The sequence below is a fragment of the Jaculus jaculus genome, chromosome 1, assembly GCF_020740685.1.
Source record: "Jaculus jaculus isolate mJacJac1 chromosome 1, mJacJac1.mat.Y.cur, whole genome shotgun sequence".
NCBI classification, from domain to species: Eukaryota; Metazoa; Chordata; class Mammalia; order Rodentia; family Dipodidae; genus Jaculus; species Jaculus jaculus.
Genome location: NC_059102.1, coordinates 317,081,616 through 317,103,837, shown reverse-complemented (window position 1 = coordinate 317,103,837; position 22,222 = coordinate 317,081,616). Strand labels below are relative to the sequence as shown.

Genomic DNA, 22,222 nt, shown 5'->3' with positions numbered 1-22,222 from the left:
ATTTATGTAAACAGTATCCACTGCACTTAGCACAGCATCTGACACACATTGTTATTTGGAAATGGATTGCCATTTTGTTCTGCTGTCCTCTATAACCCAGATGCTAAGTTGCATACGAAGCAACTGTGCATTTATTGACATTTTGAGGAAGCGCTGTGACTTTATCTGGACCTGTGCACCCCCTCACCAGATTCTAGGTGTCATAAGAAGATGCAATGAGAAATAAAGGGATAGGTACAAAATTGCCCAATTTGACACAACCCTGAACAGTATCTCTGGAGAAAGGAAACCCATGGCACAAATGATGAATTAACCAGATACATGATACCGAAAGCATTTCCTTCTCCTTTTTGGTTTCAAGATTATTACTGAAGCCATAAATATCTGTGAAGCTGCCATCACCTGGATGCATGGAGGCAATGGCTGTGGCTGTGGGAAGCTCTGCCCAGCTGTGGATAGCAGTGCTGCTCTTCTGTAAGTACAGGATCAGTTACACTTCCTGGAGTGGGAGTAAGATACATCAAGGGAGCGGTAGGGTGGTGACTTTGATAGCTTGGGCGGTGGCTCTTTCTAGTGCATAAGCAACCATGGGATGATTATCAGGAGCTCTGCACTACAGAGGAGCAAAGGAAACAGCAGTGCAGAGGAGCAGAGGAAATTGGGCCAAGTACAACCTAACTGGGAAGCCAAACTAAAAGTTTGGTTGTTTGCAACTCTCTGGCACCTCCCAGAGTGGGAAATTCCTACAGAAGGAAGGAGGAGGGTAGAGGAAACCCAGCAGCTCCTTCTCCCCTGGGTCAGACTCTTGAGCAGATGTGAGCCCCACAAACTCCAAGGATATGGGGTTCACTCCCAAACACAGATCCCAGGCCTCTGTGGATCCAGAAGACAAAAGATAAATGCTAACTCACCTTCTCTGACCTTTTGCAGCTCTGGGTGGCAGGAGAACTGGTAAGTCAACTGTGTCTTGCCCTAAGCACTGCTCTCTCTTCACTCTTCCCAGAATCCCATCACGTTTGTTTTCTTGTGAATATGAACCTGCCCCTCCCTAGACAACCCACTTTCCACCTCTTCTTTCCTCTCTTCAAACGTTCAGCCACTTCCCCCTTTAAGTCAACTCTCCTCTGCTTAAGTAAAAGCTACCATATTTTTGAAATATACCTGTGTCAGTCTCTTTCAGGCTTACCACATACACTTAACCAATTTCCACATATTCTTATTATGCTTGCTACTTTATAACTGAAAGTGCTGAAACTCTGAATAAATCACTTGCTAGAAGTTACACAATGAATAAAGACAGAATTTCAACATACATCATTTGGGTCCAAGTACAGTTTTCCTTGGGCCATATCACTCATCATCACCATGTAGCCACTTCCTCAGCCTCTGACTAAGTTTACACCACATCTCTTTGGACCTGGAAGACATACAAAATTGATTCTCTATGCTTCTCCCTACTCCCCAAATTATTACACAGCTTTTTCACTCTCTATATACTCACAATTAAATAGTTATATAAATTTAGAGCTTATATTTAGTCTACTCTGTCATATTCATCCTACATCATCCATCAAAAACTATTTAACAAACACTATTGTGTTAATGATTACATGTGACAAATATTATCTCTACCTAAAAAGAGATTGTAATTTTCATTTATAAATATTAAAATTGAAGCCAGGCATGTTGGTGCATGCCTTTAATCCTAGCACTTGGGAAGCAGGTATATATATCACTGTGAGTTTGAGGTCAGCCTGAGATTATATAGTAAATTCCAAGTTAGCCAGGGCTAGAGCAAAACTTTACCTTGAAAAACAATGAAAAATTTTTAATTGAAATTAAGAGAATTAGAGTGAGTTATCTGAAGTCACATAGTAAATTATTTGTTTTTGTATCTCTTGCACGGGTCTCCCACCTTTCTGCCTAAGTTGAAAGCTTCCCAAGGCCACAGCACTTTTACTTTCTCCTTTGAATGCTTTTTTCTAGAAATTAGGACAGAGTCTCATCACCACACAGGTACACTGACCATTAATTGACCATGGGCATGTTTTTGTTTTGGAGACTGGATAGTTTTTAATGGCTTTTTGATTGCTCTATCTTCATATTTTATCTTTTTTAAGCCACTCACAGATCTAGATTGTTCTTGGACCCGCCATGGGTTAAAATATTTACAGGAGACAATGTGACTCTTGTATGTGATGGGAATGATTCTCTTGAAGACAACTCTACTATATGGTTCCACAATGGAAGCATCTTAGAGGTGACAACTGCATATTTGGACATTGTAAATGCCAACTTTCAAGACAGCGGAAAATACAAATGTCAGAACAAAGAATCTTACAAGAGTAAAGCTGCCTACCTGGAAGTGACCAGAGGTAAGGTCTGCGGATATAAAAATGTGCATGTCCCACGTGAAGACTGACCATCTGGAGATAAGGGGAAGAAGTAGATTGTTATTAGTCTAGGGTCATTATGGTAGAACTCAGGGTTTCTCAGTCATATCCTTCTATCTCTGCTTTTCTATTCACTTGGTATATCTTTCAATATTCTGGCCATTTCTTAGAATCATATTCCTACTCTAGTTCCTCTATGTTTTCTAAGTATAGCCACACATTATGTGATCAAATGCCATGATTGTCATGATGGGTATATGGACATTGCGGTGGGGTCACAACACTTGATTAAAGATTTGCTCTGAATAATCTATGTGTCATGACCTAAATATTAGGTTTATTATCAAAGATCTGTGTACATTTCTCAGTTACTTTACTGTTACTCAAATGCAATTAATATGTTTATTTTATCTTTATTGCCTTCTTACTGCCAACAATTAGTACAAAATCCTTAGGCAACAATAAATTTAAATGAGCAAACTCATGATATGTTTTTGAGTGGTTTTTACACTTTATGTTTTTTCTTTTAAGTAAAAGGTGTTTTAACATCCAAATTCCAAGTACAAACTAAAGTAATGTTGTTTTAAAATGTCATTTATTTCCTTATAGTAGATCAAGAGTATTTTTTCCTAAATACACCATGCTTGTATAAGTTAGTCACCCATTCAAAATTCTCCATTTATGAATATTTTACAATTTTTTTTCTTTTGTGTTTTCAAGGTAGGGTCTCATTCTAGCCCAGGCTGACCTGGAATTCACTCTGTAGTCTCAGGGTGGCCTTGAACTCATGGCAATACTCCTACCTCTGCCTCCCAAATGCTGGGATTAAAGGCATGTGCCACCATGCCCCACTTATTTTACAATTCTAAAAATGACATTAGCCTTAAAACCTGATTCTTATCTTTTACTAACATAGTATTGACAAATATTAGTCACTACAAACTCCTAGACATTGACTTATGCACTGGAATCACCATATAATTACATACTTCCCAGAATTAGTAATCATAGTAATCATAGCACTAAATGGAGAAGAGAATAGCAAATAAAGAATTAAACAATTGAAACTATTGTGCACATTTTAAGAAAGTCTCAAGGCCAGCTATAATTAACAGCAGAACTGTGAAGCCTCTGTGAGATCAGAGAGGGCAAAGTGCATTCCTTCGGCTAAAACTCCACACAAAGACTGTGCTCACTCATTCCACACTAGAGCAAACCACAGCAGGTTTGAAGGAATGCTGGGTTTCAGGCAGGGCTCCATGCGCAGGCTCAGCAAAAGGTGCAGGACACTTGATGGCTTCCATGAACTTTTCATGGAGCCCATGAAAGGAGGAGAAAGGATTCATCAGTTCAGAAGACAGGGTGCACATAATATTTTGTCTTTATCTTTTCAATTGACTGAACTTATGAGCCAAGAAATGGGTTCATGATGCTGCATGGTTTGACACTCCATGGATGACTCCCTTTTATCTATCTGCCTTTGGGCCTGTCTGTCTGCCTCCCTTTACTCACCCCTTTCATATGACCTTCCACTCATTGTCAGGTAAATAACATAATGAATGTTCTTCAGACTGGCTGCTTCTTCAGGCCTCTGCTGAGGTGGTGATGGAAGGCAAGCCCCTTACTATCAGATGCCATTCCTGGAAGAATTGGCATGTCAGCAAGGTGATCTACTACAAGGACGACGTCCCTTTCAAGTACTCCTTTAGGAACCAAAACATCTCCATTATAAAGGTCTCACTTAATGACAGTGGCACATACCACTGCTCTGGCAAACTTCGGAGGCTGGACCATACCTCTGAGCCCTTCAGAATTACTGTAATCAAAGGTGAGCTGGAAAGAAAGAACAAGTAGTCAATATCAGGGGAAGGCACAGAGGGTATCTGAGGCAGCATTTTTAGCTAGTAGAACAGAGGCAAATGTGATAACTTACAAGGCTTCTAGACTTGAAATGAAGAGAGCTGGGTGGTAGCTCATGTCTCAATGGTGGGTTCCTTATTTTCTAAGTGCTCTTGGTAATCCTGCTCATGGGATGGAATTTTTATGAATATCAATGTGAGTGTTTGCCTGTGTATGCGTGTATGATGTGCAGATGTGTGTGCAGATGTGCATGGAAGCCAGAAGTAAAAGTCAGACATCTTCCTCAATAACTCTCCACCATATTTTTTTTTTTTTTGAGATAGGTTCTTTCATTAACCTAGAGCTCACTAATTCAGATAGACTACACAGCCAGCGAGCCCCAGGAAGTTCTCCGTGTTCACCTCAGCAGTGCTGTACTACAGTTACATGCCACAACACCTGGCTTTTACATGGGTACTGGGGATTCACACTCTGGTCCTCACACTTGAGCAGCAAGCACTTTACCCTTCAACCCATCTCCCCAGCCTCAATCTGGTATTTTTGTTGGACGGCTTTATAAACTGTTAAGTACTTCCCAGAATAAAAGATTGGGATAACTATTTTGACATCAAGTTTATCTATTTCTACTGAGAGTATCAATTATATTTGCTAAATTGAAACGAAGTTGCAAAGTTGAAGAATCGAGGGATGCAAAGAGCCTAAGAGTTCCACTGTAGCTGAAGACAGTCTGGGAAGGAAGCCAGTCAATTAGTAAGATGCATGCCTGGGTCCTGGGAGAGGTAGAAATGCATCAGATGAGGTTAGGAAGTGAGCTGCTTCTAGGGCCTATAAGGAAAAAAAAAAAATCTCTTTCCCTTTCCAAACTTCATGTAAGAGAATATTTGCTTTGCAAAAGGGAAATTCAGTGTCTTATCTTGGCATGCTCATAATTATGTCTGAAAAAGTATGAAGCCAAAACTCAGAACTAAGTTCTGTGTTGATCTGCTAACTTGGGACCAAAGTGTTGTTTAAATATCTCTGGATTTCGAGTATCTTCATGGGTAACGTGGAAAGGTTGGCCCAGACTCTGCTTAAGGGACATAAAATGATACTGATATCCATGACTTATATGTTTAGATATGGAGTTAAAATAGTTTGAGATAAAGGGCCAGCCACCAGTATTATTCAAGGTCTTCCAGGTAATGCTAATATGTACTCAACATTGAGAACCACTGGTCAAAGTGTTTTCTAAGTGGTTTCTGGTTATAGTTTTCTGGAGCTGTAATTCTAGAATGATTACAGAATCAGTGCTGTGTAAACATAGCAATACAGTCACAGACTGGTAGAATTGGAGAGCATTGTACTCTGTTGGGGTGCAGCACAGTTGGTAGAGTGTTTGCCTAATATGAATGAGACCAGGGTTTGATCCTCAACACTAATCAAACCAGATGTGGTGGTATAGACCTGTAAGTGTCAGCACTCCAGAAGCATCAGAAGTTCAAAGTCATCCTTTAGGTTACATAGGAAGCTTAAAGCCAGCCTGGGCTAAAGGTCTGTCTCAAAAATAAATGGTGTTGGGTATGGTGGTGCACGCCTTTAACCCCAGCACTTGAGAGGCAGAGGTAGGAGGATCACTATAAGTGTGAGACCACCCTGAGACTACATAGTGAATTCCAGGTCTGCCTGAGCTAGAGCAAACCTCACCTCAGAAAAAAGAAAAAATTAATGAAAATGAAAAGCATAGTACCACTCCAATAATTTATTTCACATAGTACTTGTAGAACTATGATTGATTAAGACACTAGAGACCCCATGGTTCAAATCCGTCTCACTTCTATAAATTTATCTGCTGATGCTGGTCATGTCAGCTCCATGAAATGGATTATGTTTCTCCTGACTTTTCCTTGGGTCCCCATCTAGAGGTGGAGGGAGATAAAGACCACTGGAAAGTACTCAGTCATCCTTTGTCATCCTTAGTGTTCTAGGGAGCCTAGGTTGTAGAGCACAGATCCCTTTTTTAATGTATGATACACATTCATTTTTTATCTGCCTTTCAAAAATTTTCTATTTTCATAGTTGTACACCTCATTTTGATCATATGTACTCCACACTACCTACCCTCCCTAATATCCCTCAGTCTCAATGAACTCCTTTTTACTTTTGCTGGTGACCATGCCCACCATGGAATACATGATTATCCCTTTGAGACAACTTTAACCTGTCATTAGCTCATTATGAAGGGGAGTGGTCTTCCAGGCATCTCCTCAATGTCTAACAATGTTTCTTGGCCCCCATCATGCACAGGCCTTGTGAAGGTAACCACATCAAGTGTGAGTTCATGAGTGTAGTGGCTTTGTCATGACTAGACGGCAGATTTCCACAGCACTCCTCTCTGTCCTCCAGCTCTTACATTCTTTCTGCCCCCATCTCCCATGCTGTCTCCTGAGCTCTGGAAGGAATGACGTGCATGTCTTGCTTAGGGCCAAGCACTTATAAGTCACTTGTTTTCAGTTCTTAACCAGTTATGACTGTGCACTGGCCACCTCCCACTCTGGCTACTCTCTTAAGGAAGATGGATCTCTGAGCACCATTGTTCAGTTTCTGATATGAATTATGTTTCTTGTTGTCTCTATGTTCCTCTCTAGCTAACCAATCCAAGTATGAGCGGCTACAATTCATTGTCCCATTGTTGGTGGTGATTCTGTTTGCTGTGGACACAGGGTTATTGGTCTCAACCCAGCAGCAGTTCAAATCAATCTTCAAGATTCAGGAGATTGGAAAAAGGCAAGAGATTCCAAACCCAACAACCCCTAAGCCATCTCCATAAAGGAACTGATGTCATTGCTGAAGAGACTGTTTGCAACAGCATTTTTCACAACATTTTCAGTTGCTTCTCAATTGCTATGCATCACCCCTTACCTGCACAACAAAGCCTGTGCTCACGTGTTTGCAGAGCTGCCTCATTGAGCCAACCACAGCTCATTAGGTTCATGTGATAGTAAATGCTCAATAAATACTGGCTGAATAAGAATGAGTGGATTGTATTCATTTAACAATACCTATAAACAGGAAGCACTAGCAGTTAAGACATTTGCCTGCAAAGCCAAAGGACCCAGGTTCTGTTCCCTAGGACTCATCTATGGCAGATGCACAAGGTAGCACATGCATCTGGAGTTCATTTGCAGTAGCTAAAGGCCCTGACACACCCATATTCTCTCTCTCTCTGTCTGTCTCTCTCTCTCTTCCTCTCTCTCTCTCTTCCTCTCTCTCTCTTCTTCTCTCTCTCTCTTTCTCTCTCTCTCTCTCTCAAATAAATAAAATAAAATTTAAAAACTTTAAAAGAGAAGCACAATTTGAATAAAATAAAGGTAACACCAAGTGATATGATGCTTTTAGAGATTCAGAGCATGTTCACTGATTTTTATTTTTCTTCTGGAAAAAAGAACCATGAGAATATACATTCATTTCCTCCTTGAGGCAGCAGAGATGGCTCAGAGGTTCAGGCACTTGCTTGCAAAGACTAATGACCTGAATTTAGTTTCTCAGGACCCACATAAATCCACATGCACAAAATGGCCCATGTACCACTTGTAGTGGCAGGAGGCCCTGGTATGCCCATCCCTTCTCTAATTTTTCTCCCTTTCTCTCTCTCTCTCTTTCTCCCTTTCTCTCGCTCTTGTTTGCTCACTCTCTCATTGTCATTCTTCCCTGTGTCTCCCTATCTGCTTGCAAATAAATAAGTAAATTTAAAAATTCTACCTTAACCATTGTCACAGTCAGCTTCACATTGCTGGGATGAGCCTCCATACCAGACACAGTTTATGGGAGGAATGGGATCTATTCAAAGCTTACAGACCCAGTTCCATAATGGCAGAAAAAGCTGGCTTTCTTTCACAGGTCCATACAGAGTGAAAAGCAAGCACCAGCAGCCCCACAAGCAAGCAAAATGCAAGAGACCCAGGGAGTGTTCAGGCTCTCTGCACACCTTAGGCTGGAATTCATATCCACCCATGGTGACACCTCCTCCAGCCCAGCGGCCGGAGAACTGACTTACAAGCTTTAATAGAAAGCTTTATCTGGGCTGGAGAGATGGCTTAGCGGTTAAGCGCTTGCCTGTGAAGCCTAAGGATCCCGGTTCGAGGCTCGATTCCCCAGGACCCACGTTAGCCAGATGCACAAGGGGGCGCACGCGTCTGGAGTTCATGGAGGCCCTGGCGTGCCCATTCTCTCTCTTTCTCTCTCTACCTTTCTCTCTCTGTCTGTCGTTCTCAAATAAATAAAAATAAACAAAATTTAAAAAAAAAAAAAGAAAGCTTTATCTACTGGGGATCATCAATTCAAACTACCACAACCATTATCAGGTAGATTTCAGGATTAGGAGAAATTGTATGGTGCTGGAAAGTTTGATGACATTTTTATATTCTGATTTTAGTTACTATAAGCCTTAATTCTTGATTTTTTAAAAAAATGTGTGTAGTTGAGCCACAGGATGAGAGGATGAAGTACAGCACCATACAATTTCTGCAACTTGGATTTGATGTCCCCATAGAGCACATTATCCAAGAATTTTGGAAACATCCAAGAAAATGATAGTAATCAGAACCATCAACTTTGAAATCAGTCTAGGACTGAACTAGTTCTCAGACAAAGGAAGCAGACAATTTGTTTTGTACACTATCCCTTTCATTTTATGTAATGAAAGCATTCATTGAGGCCCAAGTATGTCTACTAGAGTGAATGGATTTAATATTCTGCCTCTAACAAGGAAACCACTAGAAATACTAAACCATAGAGTTCAAGACATGGATCCAAATGACTATTCAACTTTCTGGGTTTGTAATTCAGAAAAATCATCTCATGCCTCCATGGATCAAGCATCTCATTTTTGAAGTGGGAATGATGATATGAACTGTGTACTTCTGTTCCTTCCCCAGTTCTATGGAGATAGATAATACTAATGAAGAAAAACTCTAAGAGAGTGAGACAAAGTTGTTAATCTGAACATGAGTTTCTGGCAGTAGATGAGATCAGAGGATCCCCTAGTATAACTAGGATCTACAGTAACTGACACCATCAGGAAGAGATCTGAGATGGAAATTCATAAAGATAGAATATACTCAGAATTCCCAGTTTCTAAGGAATGGCTTGCACATCTTTACTACTCATTTCAGACAGAGTAGCGAATGACCATATCACAAGAGTTCATATAAGTAGGTCCAGTGAGTAGAAAGGAAATCTCTCCTGGAACAACATGGGAAGAGAAGTCTGCAAAGGAAGCTTCCTGGAGTTTAAAAGGAACTTCTGTGCTCCCACCATAGACCTTGAAACCTCATTGTTTAGGGACCCCTTCCTCCACAGCATTCCTCGGGGTGTGTCAGCATTACAGGCGTTAGGCTAGAGAGCAAGCTGCTCCTTTATTTCAGACATATAATTTACTTGATAGTAAATTATACTACAGGATAATGGTACTAAAAACAGCATGGTACTGACACTAAAGCACACATAAAGACCAATAGAAGAGAATAGAGGACCCAGAAATAAATCCACACTGCCCTGATATGTTCTTGAGTTTGGTCTGCAAGTACTTGGTTGAGATTTTTTTTCAGCTTTACTCAATTCTTTTTTTAAATTCATATTTAATTTTGTTTCCTTTTTTGACATTTTCATACATGAATAAATTTTAATCTTTTCCTCTGAATTCCCCTTTCTTATCTCCCTCTCCCTTCCATTAACACCATTCTTCTACTTATTCATTTCAATCTTACATTCATGCCTTTGGTTTGTTTTAACCCACTGAGTTAAATTAGGGTTGCTTGTATGATTATGGGTTAGAATAACTTGAGAGGCAAGTGACCTTCTTTACTTCTTCTTACTAATTATGATTTGAAATCTATCTTGTCATTTATTAGAATAGCCTTTTCTCCTTGTTCTATCTGCTTGGAATATCTTTTTCTATCTTTCTACCCTAAAGTATCTTTGGAAGTGAGGTGAGATTTTTTGTTTTTTTCTGATCCATCCTATTTATATATTTTGATTAGGGAATTGAGATCATTAATATTCATTCATTATTGAAAAGTGTGAGCTAACCCCTGTCATATTGGTGATTTGGTGAAGTTTGGTGTTTTCTTGCTTGTAATTTGCCTACCAACTATCCTGGCATTGGTTATTGTTTTTTGTCCTTCCTATAGCCTTCTGAATATGTTTATTCTTCTCTTTGACATGAAACATTTCATCCAGTATCCTCTGCAGGGCCAAATTAGTGTTCATAAATTATTTTAGCCTGTTTTTATCATTGAAGCTTATCCTTTATTCTTCTATTACACGAGATGATTTTACTGGCTATAATAATTTGGGTTGGCAAATTGTGGTCTTTCAGTACTTGAAACACCATCACTCTAAGCCCTTCTGACTTTTAGAAAAATATTTTCAGTTGAAAAATTACTTGATATTCTGATGGGCTTGCCTTTATGCAAGTTTCTGTCTTGCAGGTTTCAGTATCCTTTCTTTGTTCTTTGTATTTATTTCTTGTCTTGCCTATTTGGTGTTATTTATGCTTTCTTATACCTGGATGGGATTCTCTTTTCCTATATTTGGGAAATTTTCTTCTATAATTTTACTAAAAATATTTTTGATACCATTGGCTTGAAGTCCTTCTCCATCTTCCACTCCAGTACCTGAACATTTGGTCTTTTCAAGTGTCTCTCATTCCTCTCATGTTCCATTCATATGTTTGTTTTACCTTTTTTTTTTTTTAAACTAATTGATCCAGTTCCTTTAGCTTGTTTCCAAGATCTGATCTTCTGCTTTCCACTTGATCAATTCTACTGGTGAGGCTCTCTATGGAGCCTTTTTGTTTGACTTATGGTATTTTTCATTTCCAGCTTTTGTTTAGCTTTGCTTTTCTTCAGGATTTTTGATTCATTATTGAGTTCCATTTTCATATTATGGCCCTGATGTTCTCATTTCATCTAGCTGGCTACTTATGTTCTCTTGGAATTCATTCATTTAGGTGTTTATTCATGCCACCTTTGAATTTATTTGGGATTTCATCCAAGTGTTTATCTAGTTCTTCTTTGAGATCTTTTTTACCTATTTACAATCAGTCTCTGGAGCTCTTTATCTAGAGTTTCTTCTAGTTAGTTGTCATGGGTGTCCTTGATTGTGGCAATGGCATTTCTTGGGGAAGACACATTGAATTAGTTTGTCATGTTAACAATTTTGAATTGATGATGACCCATCTGGAGGCCTTTATGGAACATCTGCTTCAGGTGAGTACTGGGAATGGTGCTCCATGTTTCTTTGGGTTCCATTTGTCTTTGCTCTCCTTGTGGTGCTCAGAGTCTTACAGGTACTTGGTACTGCTCTGTCTTTAGCGCAAGTGAAGTGGTCTCAATGTAGCTGGACCTGTGCTTGAACTTACACTTAGATACAAGCCCAAATGGAGGATTGTCCACTCCCCGCTGTGAAAGGAGGATGGTTGTTGAAGGGATTCTGACACTCGGGACTCAACACAAGTCCCAGTCCCAATGACAGGTCTTCTGTGCCTGTAGGATGACAGGAAGAACATTCTTGAGGTGATTCTGAGTGCTGGAACTTGAATGCTGATCCCAGTCATCCTAGTGAGTCACGTGCACCCTTGAGAGGTGAAGAGAAAAAATTCTTACAGGGCATCCAAGTGCTGGACCTTACAGACTAGTCTCAGTCAAGTCCCGATTACAGTGGTGTGTCTTGTGCTGAGTTTTTCTTTTCATGCTCCATGAGTTGCACACCCAAATCTGTCACTGTCTTCCTATGCTCTTCTGTTTAATCAAAACTCCAGCTTGCTTAAGATCTTTACCTATCAATTCTTTCCTCCTATTTTCTCTTTTATGGTTATTCATGTTCTGTTCCAGATAGAATGTGGAACACAAGGTTAGGATTTTAGCCATCAGTGGTCCTCAAATTTTATCACTTGTAAAAAGTGTCCTTTTTGCTTTGACATATATAAAATATTTATATCCATGAGAATGAGTACATTCTATAGATAGGTATGAAAATTCAAACTGAGCTTACTCATTGGGCCATTCTGATCTTCACCAAATTGGTTCAGGCCAGAGCATAGAGGAAACACTCTCCTCCAAAATAGACGGCCACAAATCCTCATGAATTCCCAATAGTTAGGGGAGGGAAAAATCAGACCAGCAGCTTCCTGATTGACAGGCTGGAGACTCAGACATAAGATACCCTGGTCAGAAATTCTCCCTGGGAAATTTAGTCCTTGCAGGAAAGCTGAGGTCATCCTTCTTAGCATTAAGTGGAAATGAAGAGAATGAAGCAAGCACCTTTTGAACCCTGAGGTGAAGCTTCCTGGTTTAGATGGACAAGGCACCTTGCAGCCAGGTCTTCTGATGACCTCAGAGAGTGGAGCTGCTTCAGATTTTAAACTACCTGCCCATCTCTCGACTCCCCAAGTCCAGGTGACCCTCTCCACTGACCACCACAGCATCCTAACCTTAAGGCGTTTACTGCTAATATTCCCAGAATCACTCTCAAGTTTGAGCTCATTTAACATTTGTGGCTCTCAGATTTCTTCCTTCTCAAAATCTGGAAAGGAATAAGCCCACTGCTTGTCAGTCTTTGTTGTTATTGTTTATGTTCAACATGGCACAGACAGTGGGTGAGAGTCTCTACAATATCACCACATCTGGTTGCCATACACCTGGTAACACCTAGAGAATTCAGACCAATAAATATGAGATAACATATTTACTCTTCAACCAGTCTTCAAGAAGAAGGCAATTCTAAATTATTGCCATATAAATTCAGTCATGACAAATCTAGCTCATGAAGTAGAATGAAAATATATTTAACAGTAAAAGAAAAGATCTTATCAACCTGCGCTAGAATAAGTTAAGACTGAAAATTGTGTTTTGCATTTATGCCAACTGTTCTAGAAATGGAATTCTAAAATGTTACAGATTGGGAACCCCAGGAAACAGATTCTGAGACAGAGGCTTGCATATAGCGTCCGGTCTGCCAGTGTGAAGGAAACAGGGTTAAAAAGAAAAGAAAGCTGAAATGTGAGGCATTCATGGCCCAAGCCCTCCTTATCACAGAGGGGAAATGCCCCAGAACTGACAGATCATATGAGGAAGCACGCCCTGTAAAGGTGGTGTGAACTTGGAACAAGCAGTCCTAATCAGAAGCATTCATTCCAAAGGGGAATCGGTGAGAGACCTGAGCCCAGGGTTCTTGTGACACCTGAGAGCAAGTATGGGCGACCTGTGGGTGTCCCTCAACATTCATGAAGCCCCCCCTTCAGAAAAGAGGTGGTGATTACTTTGATCATAATATCTTCACTTATCAACTCTAAAATAGACTCAACAGAATTCCTGAGCCTAATTTTTGAACGTTTTTCTTCCAACTTCCCAAAAGGAACTGACTCTACAATTTCTAGAAATATGGACACCTTAGTAAAGATATCTTTTTATCCTGGTCACACTTCACATAGCAGGTTTTTTTTTTTTTTTTGAATACTTGTTGGCTTAAGCTAAAGGATTGTTCATTCCATGGGTTTGCTCCATTTTTAGCCACAAGTAAATTCACTATCACCCCTGCAAATGATATTTACTGGTCTCCTTCCAGCCTTTATCCTCTTTCCTCCTATGTTAAAAGTATGAACAATGTTAGCTTTCTCAGCATGGTCACTCTTTCAGACTGTTTTCTCATTTTTGCATCTCGGAACTCTGTTTTCTGTTGATGTTTGTTTTCCCACACACACATTTTCATTCCTTACTCCCAGGTCAGTCTGGGTGGTTTCATCTACTTTGATGATATACTTAAACCCATTTGAAAATCCCCCAAGTTATCACATCATATTAGCAAGTGGTGAAACCAAGTTACAAAGGTATGTGTGCATCATCATGTATTTACTATAACATCTGCACAAATTACACTGACACACTGACATCCATAACAAAAACAAAGAAGTCTTTCTAAGTAAGTTTCCAAACTTCATGCCCATCAAATTTCTGGATTTAATATTTTAATGGCATTGAATGAAAACAACCATGTGTTGTCTAATAATAGGGAACTCTTCTGAGAAATAATAAGTAATTTCATCATCCTGCAAATATCATGAGAGTTGCTTGTGCAAATGTAGACGGTACAGTATTATGCATACCTCAGCTATATCGTAACTTATTCTCTGCAAGGTATATCATTGTCTGAGAGGTAACTATGTGTCACATGGTTGCAACTCAAAATATTCTCTCAGTTAAAGTTGCCAAGTGTACATGTGGACAAATAAATGAAACTGAGTTTAGCTTTGACATTAACATAGGTTTAGTTTTGAAAGAGTTAGGCAAAAGCATAGAAAGACATGATGAGTCAACCATCAAACTAGGAGGTTGGACCACAGCCTTCAAGTGAAAGTGTATCCCACAGCCGGTTGCCAGTGATCCAGCTTGATAGACTTTCTCTTTACATTCTTAGGTATATAGAAGACATTTTACAATTACTCCAGAGCAAAAACTGTACCAAAGGGAAACCTTCCCATTGTTAAACACTAAAACTTATTGTTAGAGTGTTAGAACCTAGATTGTTAGATCGTTGCAATTGTTAGAAACCACTTAGGGTCTGAAGACATAGCTCAGCAGTTAAAGGTACTCACTTGCGAAGTTTACCAGCCCAGATTCAGTTCCCAAGCCATCCAAGCAGAGTCAGATGGGTGCTCATTTGCAGCAGCGGCGGGACACCCAGGCACGCCTATACACATGAGCACACACGAGTGTGTGGACACACAGACACACAGATAAATAGTAAAGTTTCAAAGGAAACTGCTTGAAATAAAGACATATCCACAATCTCAAACCTCCTGACTAAGAAGAGAGGGGCTTTTGCCACACTGCTCTACGTAGAGCATCTTTGACCTCCTTGTTCCGCAGGCTGTAAACCAAAGGGTTCAGGAGAGGGGTGATGACAGTGTAAGTCACTGAGATGAGCCTGTCCTGCCCTAGGAAACTCTCAGACTTGGGCTTCAGGTAGATGATGGCAGTGCACCCATAGTGGATGATGACCACAGTGAGGTGGGAGGCACAGGTGGCGAAGGCCTTCTTCCGACCCTCAGTTGATGTGATCTTAAGGATGGTGGAGATGATCACCACATAGGAGATGAAGACTACAGCCATGGGTACAATAAGGACAAGGACACTGACAATGAAGTTGATGGCCTCATTGACAGTGGTGTCTGAACAGGCCAGCTTCAGCAGGGGCCTCACATCACAGAAGAAGTGGGCGATGACAAAACTGTCACAGAAGGGCAAACCAAACACTGATGTCACCTGGACAATGGCCATGCCAAGACCAATTCCCAGGGACCCACATGCCAAATGAGCACAGGCCCTTCTACTCATGAGGGCTGAATACCGTAAAGGGCTGCAGATGGCCACGTAACGGTCATATCCCATGGCCATGAGTAGGAAGCAGTTGTTGATTCCAAAAGTGAGATAAAAGAAGAGCTGCATGGCACAGTCATGGAAAGCAATTGTCTGGTAAGGATTCAGGAAGTCAGAAAGCATACGGGGAATGATGGTTACAGTGTAGCAGGTATCAGAGATGGACAATATGGTCAGAAAGAAGTACATGGGAGTATGGAGATGACGGTCCAGGCGGATAATAGTCACAATGATCACGTTGCCAGACAGCGTCAGCAGGTACAGCATTAGAAAAACAACAAAGAAGACAAGCCTGTGCTTCCAGCTGAAGCTGGAGAAGCCTTCAAAGAGGAATTCAGTCACAAACGTAGAGTTAGCCCTTGGCATTGAGGCAAGTGTATGTTTCAGAGACCTAGACAAACAGAAGAAGGATGTAATAAATTGACCAGGGCTTTTAGTAGAAACTGTTCAGCCAGGACGAGGCTGTAGACCCCAGAGTCGTCAGAGTTCAGCTATTGGCTATTGCTTTGTCTTCTTCTTTGCCCACCCTTTATTTGAAATGAGAATGATGGGTTAATCATGGACCATAGGATTGAGGGCACATGCAGAGATGGGAGAGAAAGTAGAAGCAAATTAAAGGGATTTGTATGAACAGCTATCTGATATCAATTTCTTGATTATATGGCCAGTAATTGGGTTAATGAATCATAGCACTTCTACTCTTAATTGTTAAGGAATTTCTCTACTGTTTTCAATAGTGATCACACTATTTTGTTTCCCATCAATAGTGCAGAAGGTTTCAAGTTTGTCCAAACATTTTCTAATGATTGTATATGTTACTAATAGCTTTCAAAGTTATATTTGGGTGCTGAGAAGATTGTCCAGCAGTAAAAGGCACTTGCTTGGGCATCCATGTTTATTGCTGTTCTATTCTCAATAGCTAGGAAATGGGCCTGGATGCCACTGACAGATAAACAGACAATAAAATTTTGGTGCATATATACAATGAAATTCTATTCAACGGTATGAAAAAATTAATCTTTAAAATTTCAGGAAAAAAACGTGGAAATACTTATATTCAGTGAAGTGACCCAATCTCACAAAAATCAAAACTATATGCTAGGTAATATCTATAAGATGTATATAAAGCAGGTAAATGTTTGTAAACCCTAGGAAGATAGAATGATAATCAAGAGCAAGTGAAAGAGATGAGTAGGAAGAGTTATGAAGGGGTGGCTAAGGAATACACATAGTATGTAAAATAGAAGGGGGAGGATAGTGAGGAAAAGGGAGGGAAAATTAATATTCATCCTAACAGAAGATATCTCATTGTACTTTTGATTGCATTTGTACTGATTAGTGAGTGATGTTGTACAACTTTTCATAAACACAAATTAAAGCCAGGAATTCAAAGAGCCATGTGAACCTTCATATTTATTATAACACTATACACAACATCCAGATAAATGAATAGAAACATAGAACCTAGGTAAAATGGATGTTATTAACTGTTTAAAATCCACATCCCATCATTTTCAACAACACAGATTAATCTGGCAGACATTGTGCTAAGTGAAGTAAGCCAGTCAGAGATGAACACATACAACATGGAAATGGCTCAATAGGTAAGGAGCTTGCCTGCAATGTAATTCTTACCAACCCAGGTTCAGTTCCCCCGAACCTACATAAAGCCAGATGTACAAAGTGGTGCATGCATCTGAAGTTTGTTTGCATGGCTGGAGACTTGCTCCCTCTCTCCTCTCTGCTTACAAATAAAATAAAAAATTAAAACAATACAACATGACTACTATGAGTTATTTCAATATTCAAAATTTAGAAGTATAGAGATTATCAATAGCCAGAGTAGGGCAAAAAAATAAAGGAGAACTATGAATTCAGCATGGAATTGAACTACTTCTTGAGAGTTCATGTACTATATTGTGACTAAACTAAAAATTCTGAAATATTTTTAAAAGGGAAAACTCAGCAGAAAACACTAAGAAACATTGACTTTTGAAAATGACAGATATGACTTCTTCTTGATCACATCGATGGTTTCATGACTGTATATGCACTATGTTTAATCAGTTGTACATGTTAAATAACATAGCTTTGTAGATGTCAGTTATACTTTCGTAAAACTGCTTGACAAAATCAAGAAACAGCTACCCAGCCAGTGGAGAGTTGTATCTAGGTCATGACAAAAGCAAGGGTGCTATTGGATGTGACCAGCTCCTTAGCTCCTCATCACCTCCAGAACAATGAACAGTGACAGTGGAAAGTCAAAGATATGTGAGACTAATGTCTTCTCTATGTTTTCAGCAACATTCAATACCCAGTGTCCAGTAACCTCCTGAGAATGAATTCTCTCCAGAATCCTGCTGGTCTGGTCCTAGGCATTACCTTCCTAAGCCTGGTGTCTACCACCCCTGTCATCCTAAAACATAGAAAAGTGAGCACTTCTGCTACCTTATTGTTCCATAATCCTGCAACAACTATCTTATGACATCATGAAAAAATGGCATTCAGCTATTCTCCTGAACTTTTGTCCCAGGAAGGAAAAGGAATGGAATGAGCCAAGAGGATTCTTTCAAAGAAGGGAAGGGCTTTCTTGTGTTACAGAAAGGAGAAAATTAATTTTCTCAGAGAATCATCTTCATTTTTCCCTGTACCACCACACTTGTCTCCAAATCCATTTTCAAACTTTTATTTGACCACTGTCCCTATCTTCCTCCTGAATGTTGCTTTTATGTTCATTTTTTAAAAATCTGCTTATTCAACATTCTTGCATAAATTCCTCTAACCCCTCTTCAAACTTTTAGTCACACTATTCAAATTCACTTGTAAACTGGTTATAGTTATAAATCACATAGTTTCACAAATATTAATTGGGTCAACGTAGGTATAAACTTTTTTCTGGTGCCTGACAAAGAGGAAACCTTTAATAAATAGGTTTGTTAGATGTTACATCTTTCTACAGTTTACAAATAGATAAGTTTATGTTCAATGGAACATACCTGGACTTGTAAACAACTCTTTGGATGCCTCAAATTTGATTACATAAGCTTTATAATTTCCCTTCCAACTGCTGGCGTACACTTCCTTCTCCTCAGAAATGTTTCTGGAGGCACATTGACTAGAACCATGCACTTCCACATGACCTGTCCTAACAGTCATGATTAGGGAGAAAACAATGTTCAGTTTCATCTAGTGGTCTCCTAATGATGCCCAACACCGCTCTCCTGACTCCTACTGGCTGTTTATTCAGCGAATACAACTAGGAACAATATATAGTCACAACATGATCTCTGCCTGGCATGTAATTGATAATGTGAAGTCCGTTCCAACAAGATCAGTTTCTATTATACATGTAGACATTGAAATTCATGCACACTATTACTATGACTTAATTTCATTTTATTGAACAAAGAACTTATTCATGCTTGTGAATTCATGCCTGTGGCCTAGAATGTTTCTGCTTCCTTCTTCCTCTAGAACACTATTTAGTTCCAAATTATTAACACCCTCAAAACTTTTATCCCCATTCCATTATTGAAGAACCCAATTCTAAGAAAATGTCAGTAAACAGGTAAAGTAAGGAATAGATACATTGGAGACATTGACAAGAGTAGGATCACTTACCTAGGGCCTGGGAAAAGATATCAATGATAAAGCAGTGAGTGACAGATGGGAAAAAATGCACAAGATTTAGAGAGTAGCTTTTACTGCCTTTGGTTTCTATCAGATTGATACTGAAAAAAAAAAAAAACATGCAAAGTTTGCTGCAGGCCAAATGCTGGATGAGTAGACTATTTACTTTTTTTTTTTTTTTTTTGAAGAGAAGAGACTTATTTAACATTCCCTTGTGCATTTCAGTTTGCCAAAACCAAAAGCTGAGCTCCTTTGAAACTAGCAAGACAATTTCTCTAGCAATACAACGTGCTCAAGAGTTGCCCTGTGCAGGTTCAATGCCCATGCTAGGAAGGGGAGAATGATCAAGGTGGTCTTTCTGCTGGTACAGTTTACATTTTTGAACAACCTTTGGCTTAAGACCCAACTGAAAGCTTTTCAAGTATCTTATTCCCCTTCTTTCATGTTTTACTAGAAGTTTGTCTATTATTTCCAGGTTTCTTGAAATCATATCATTCTTTATGAAACACCACATTATCCTTTTCCTACAGGACAACTTTCACCAGCTATGCAGCGTGTGTCTGTATATTCCAAACAGACTTCTGCAGACTGGCTGGCAGCTCAGGGCATGCTCTTGTAAATGATCTCCAACCTGTACACAAAATGTAGTGAGACTCACCCATCTGTGTGATTATTGCATCTTCCAGGGACAAGTGCTCATGTCTAAGTAACATTCAGCATGTTGGACATTTGACTACCTAAAATCATATCTTATATTTTACTAACAGATATAAAACATTGCCAAGGTTTTGCTAATGATCTCCTTAAAATTATTTAAGACCTATGGAACTTCCAACATTGTAAACCAATGCACTTTTACTGAATAGGCTAAGCATTTCCTTATTGCAAGGTCACTAAAGTTTTAGTGAGCAATGTTGGGGTTTAATAGCAGCCCCTCCTTTGTTGGCAACTCTGACCACCACAGATTTCCATACCTACAAATAACCAATAGGAAGGAAACAAATACTGCATTGGCCATCCTGCATTTGAGACAGAGGTGAAAGACATAAAAAGTCACAATGAGTTTCTGCAGATTTTCAGCCCACCCACTGGAGTGAGGTTGTCTGTAGGTCACAATAGAGTTACTTTCAATTGGTAGAGAAGGTAACAAGGTGCCAAACTTCTGACCCAGATGCTAGGTATCTCTCTTCAAAATAGTACCTATAACTCCCCAGTGATCAATGGCAGAAGACAATCCAAACAGCAGGGTGCCAGGAGACCTCGTTACCAAGGCCCCTGGTCTCCTTCCTAATCCTGAGAGTTACACTTGGGAGAGCAGAATTGACTGAGCCATTAGGAAGACTCTCCAGGGCTGATTTTCCTTCTGAATGTGGACCGTGATCCTGCTGGGAACCATGGCATGTTTTCTGCTCATTTCTGCAGTTCCAAAGGAGAATAGCTTAAGGCCTTATAAATGAGGTTTTTTTTTTTTTTAAGTGCTGCTAAGTTTTTTTAAAAAATATTTTTATTTTCCTTATTTATTTGAAAGAGAGAGAGAAAGATAAATAAACAGGAAAGGGAGAGAGAGAATGGGGATGCCAGGGCCTCCAGGTACATGCATGTGCCCCCTTATGCATCTGGCTACTGTGGGTCCTAGGGAATCAAACTTGACTCCTTTGGCTTTACAGGCAGGCACGTTAACCATTAAGCCATTTCTCCAGCCCTAAGTAGGTCTTCTTCTGCAGAGAACAGAAGAAGCTGTCAAGTATTATTTCAGCAAGGAGCCTAGCTAGCAGACACACAGGGGTGACTTCTGATACTCACATTTGCATCTTACTGAAAATCTCTGGGTAGAATTAGCAACCCTGCCCCAGGACCCTGTATTGTAACTGATATTTATCGCCTGTGCTCTGATCACCTCACGGTCTAATTTCATTTGGGGCCCATTAGCTCAGGTTAGACCCAGACTTTGCCAGATCATCCTCCATGTAGTAAATCCATCTGCTTTTCCAAAGCCCAAGTAGGTTTTAGTATACCTCTATAGACCCAAAAATATATAAAGCAGGTACTCACTTGTTATATAGCTTAACTCTGTAATCATGTCTGCATTGGTCTCAATCGTGAATGCACTTAGGTTAGAATAGTTACATTAGACTAGTGACTCAGTTTATATAGAGTGTAATTTCATGTTTTTCATTGACTAGACAATATTTTAAGGAGACAGTCATCTTGGCCTTTGATTATCCATTTCTAAGTGATGATGGCAAAATGAGACAAGCATGATGAAGACTTTGATTCTCTACCAGATCTTGCCTCCCACTCTGAGTCCTTAATGACATAAGTAATACACAAATACTATTACATACATTGTACGTAGTAAGAAACTGAGTCCAAATTAGAGAACTGCAGGAAATTATTCTTAACCAGTGTTTGGCTCGCCCTGCTATTCCTCATGAATTGGTATAGTTGTAGATAATTTCTACTATTTCTCAAAATGATACTATTATGACTAAGCAATGGGAATATTGCTCCATGGTCAGAGTGCCTCTAGGAGCCAATAATTCAAAAAGGAAGGATATAAAAGAAATATTAGTCTGGTATTCAATCCCTTGTAGCTTCCTTGAGGAACTGTCATTTGTTGTTTGTAGTCATTGGTCAAAAAAATATTAGAAACTTGGGCTGGAGAAATGGCTTAGCAGTTAAGCGCTTGCCTGTGAAGCCTAAGGACCCAGTTTGAGGCCTGATTCCCAGGACCCACGTTAGCCAGATGCACAAGGGGGCACACACATCTGGAGTTCGTTTGCAGTGGCTGGAGGTCCTGGCATGCCCATTCTCTCTCTCTCTCTCTCTCTCTGCCTCTTTCTCTCTCTGTCTGTTGCTCTCAAAGAAATAAATAAAAATAAACAACAAAAAATAAAAACATATATATTAGAAACTGAACAAAGC

The 22,222-nt window shown here is 39.7% G+C and overlaps 2 protein-coding genes across 2 annotated transcripts; one reads left to right on the top strand and one right to left on the bottom strand.

Annotated features, from left to right (window-relative positions):
- The first annotated feature begins 415 nt into the window (after window positions 1–415).
- Window positions 416–7,059, top strand: Fcer1a (Fc epsilon receptor Ia). Its single transcript, XM_045143973.1, has 5 exons — window positions 416–474; window positions 931–951; window positions 2,121–2,375; window positions 3,964–4,221; window positions 6,878–7,059. The coding sequence occupies exons 1-5, from the start codon at window positions 420–422 to the stop codon at window positions 7,057–7,059; spliced, it is 771 nt and encodes a 256-aa protein (XP_044999908.1). The 5' UTR covers window positions 416–419.
- Window positions 7,060–15,091: 8,032 nt separating this feature from the next.
- On the bottom strand, window positions 15,092–16,033 carry LOC101604147 (olfactory receptor 10J3-like). Its single transcript, XM_004671097.1, has one exon. The coding sequence runs from the start codon at window positions 16,031–16,033 to the stop codon at window positions 15,092–15,094; it is 942 nt and encodes a 313-aa protein (XP_004671154.1).
- Between the last annotated feature and the right edge of the window lie 6,189 nt (window positions 16,034–22,222).

What these genes read in the sequence shown, in the direction of transcription:
- Fcer1a (XM_045143973.1), top strand. Translation starts at nt 420, where the DNA reads ATGGCTGTGGCTGTGGGAAGCTCTGCCCAGCTGTGGATAGCAGTGCTG. An exon ending in GATAGCAGTGCTGCTCTTCT is followed by an intron (nt 475 to 930) that starts GTAAGTACAGGA and finishes GACCTTTTGCAG; the next exon opens with CTCTGGGTGGCAGGAGAACT. An exon ending in TCTGGGTGGCAGGAGAACTG is followed by an intron (nt 952 to 2,120) that starts GTAAGTCAACTG and finishes ATCTTTTTTAAG; the next exon opens with CCACTCACAGATCTAGATTG.
- LOC101604147 (XM_004671097.1), bottom strand. Translation starts at nt 16,033, where the DNA reads ATGCCAAGGGCTAACTCTACGTTTGTGACTGAATTCCTCTTTGAAGGC.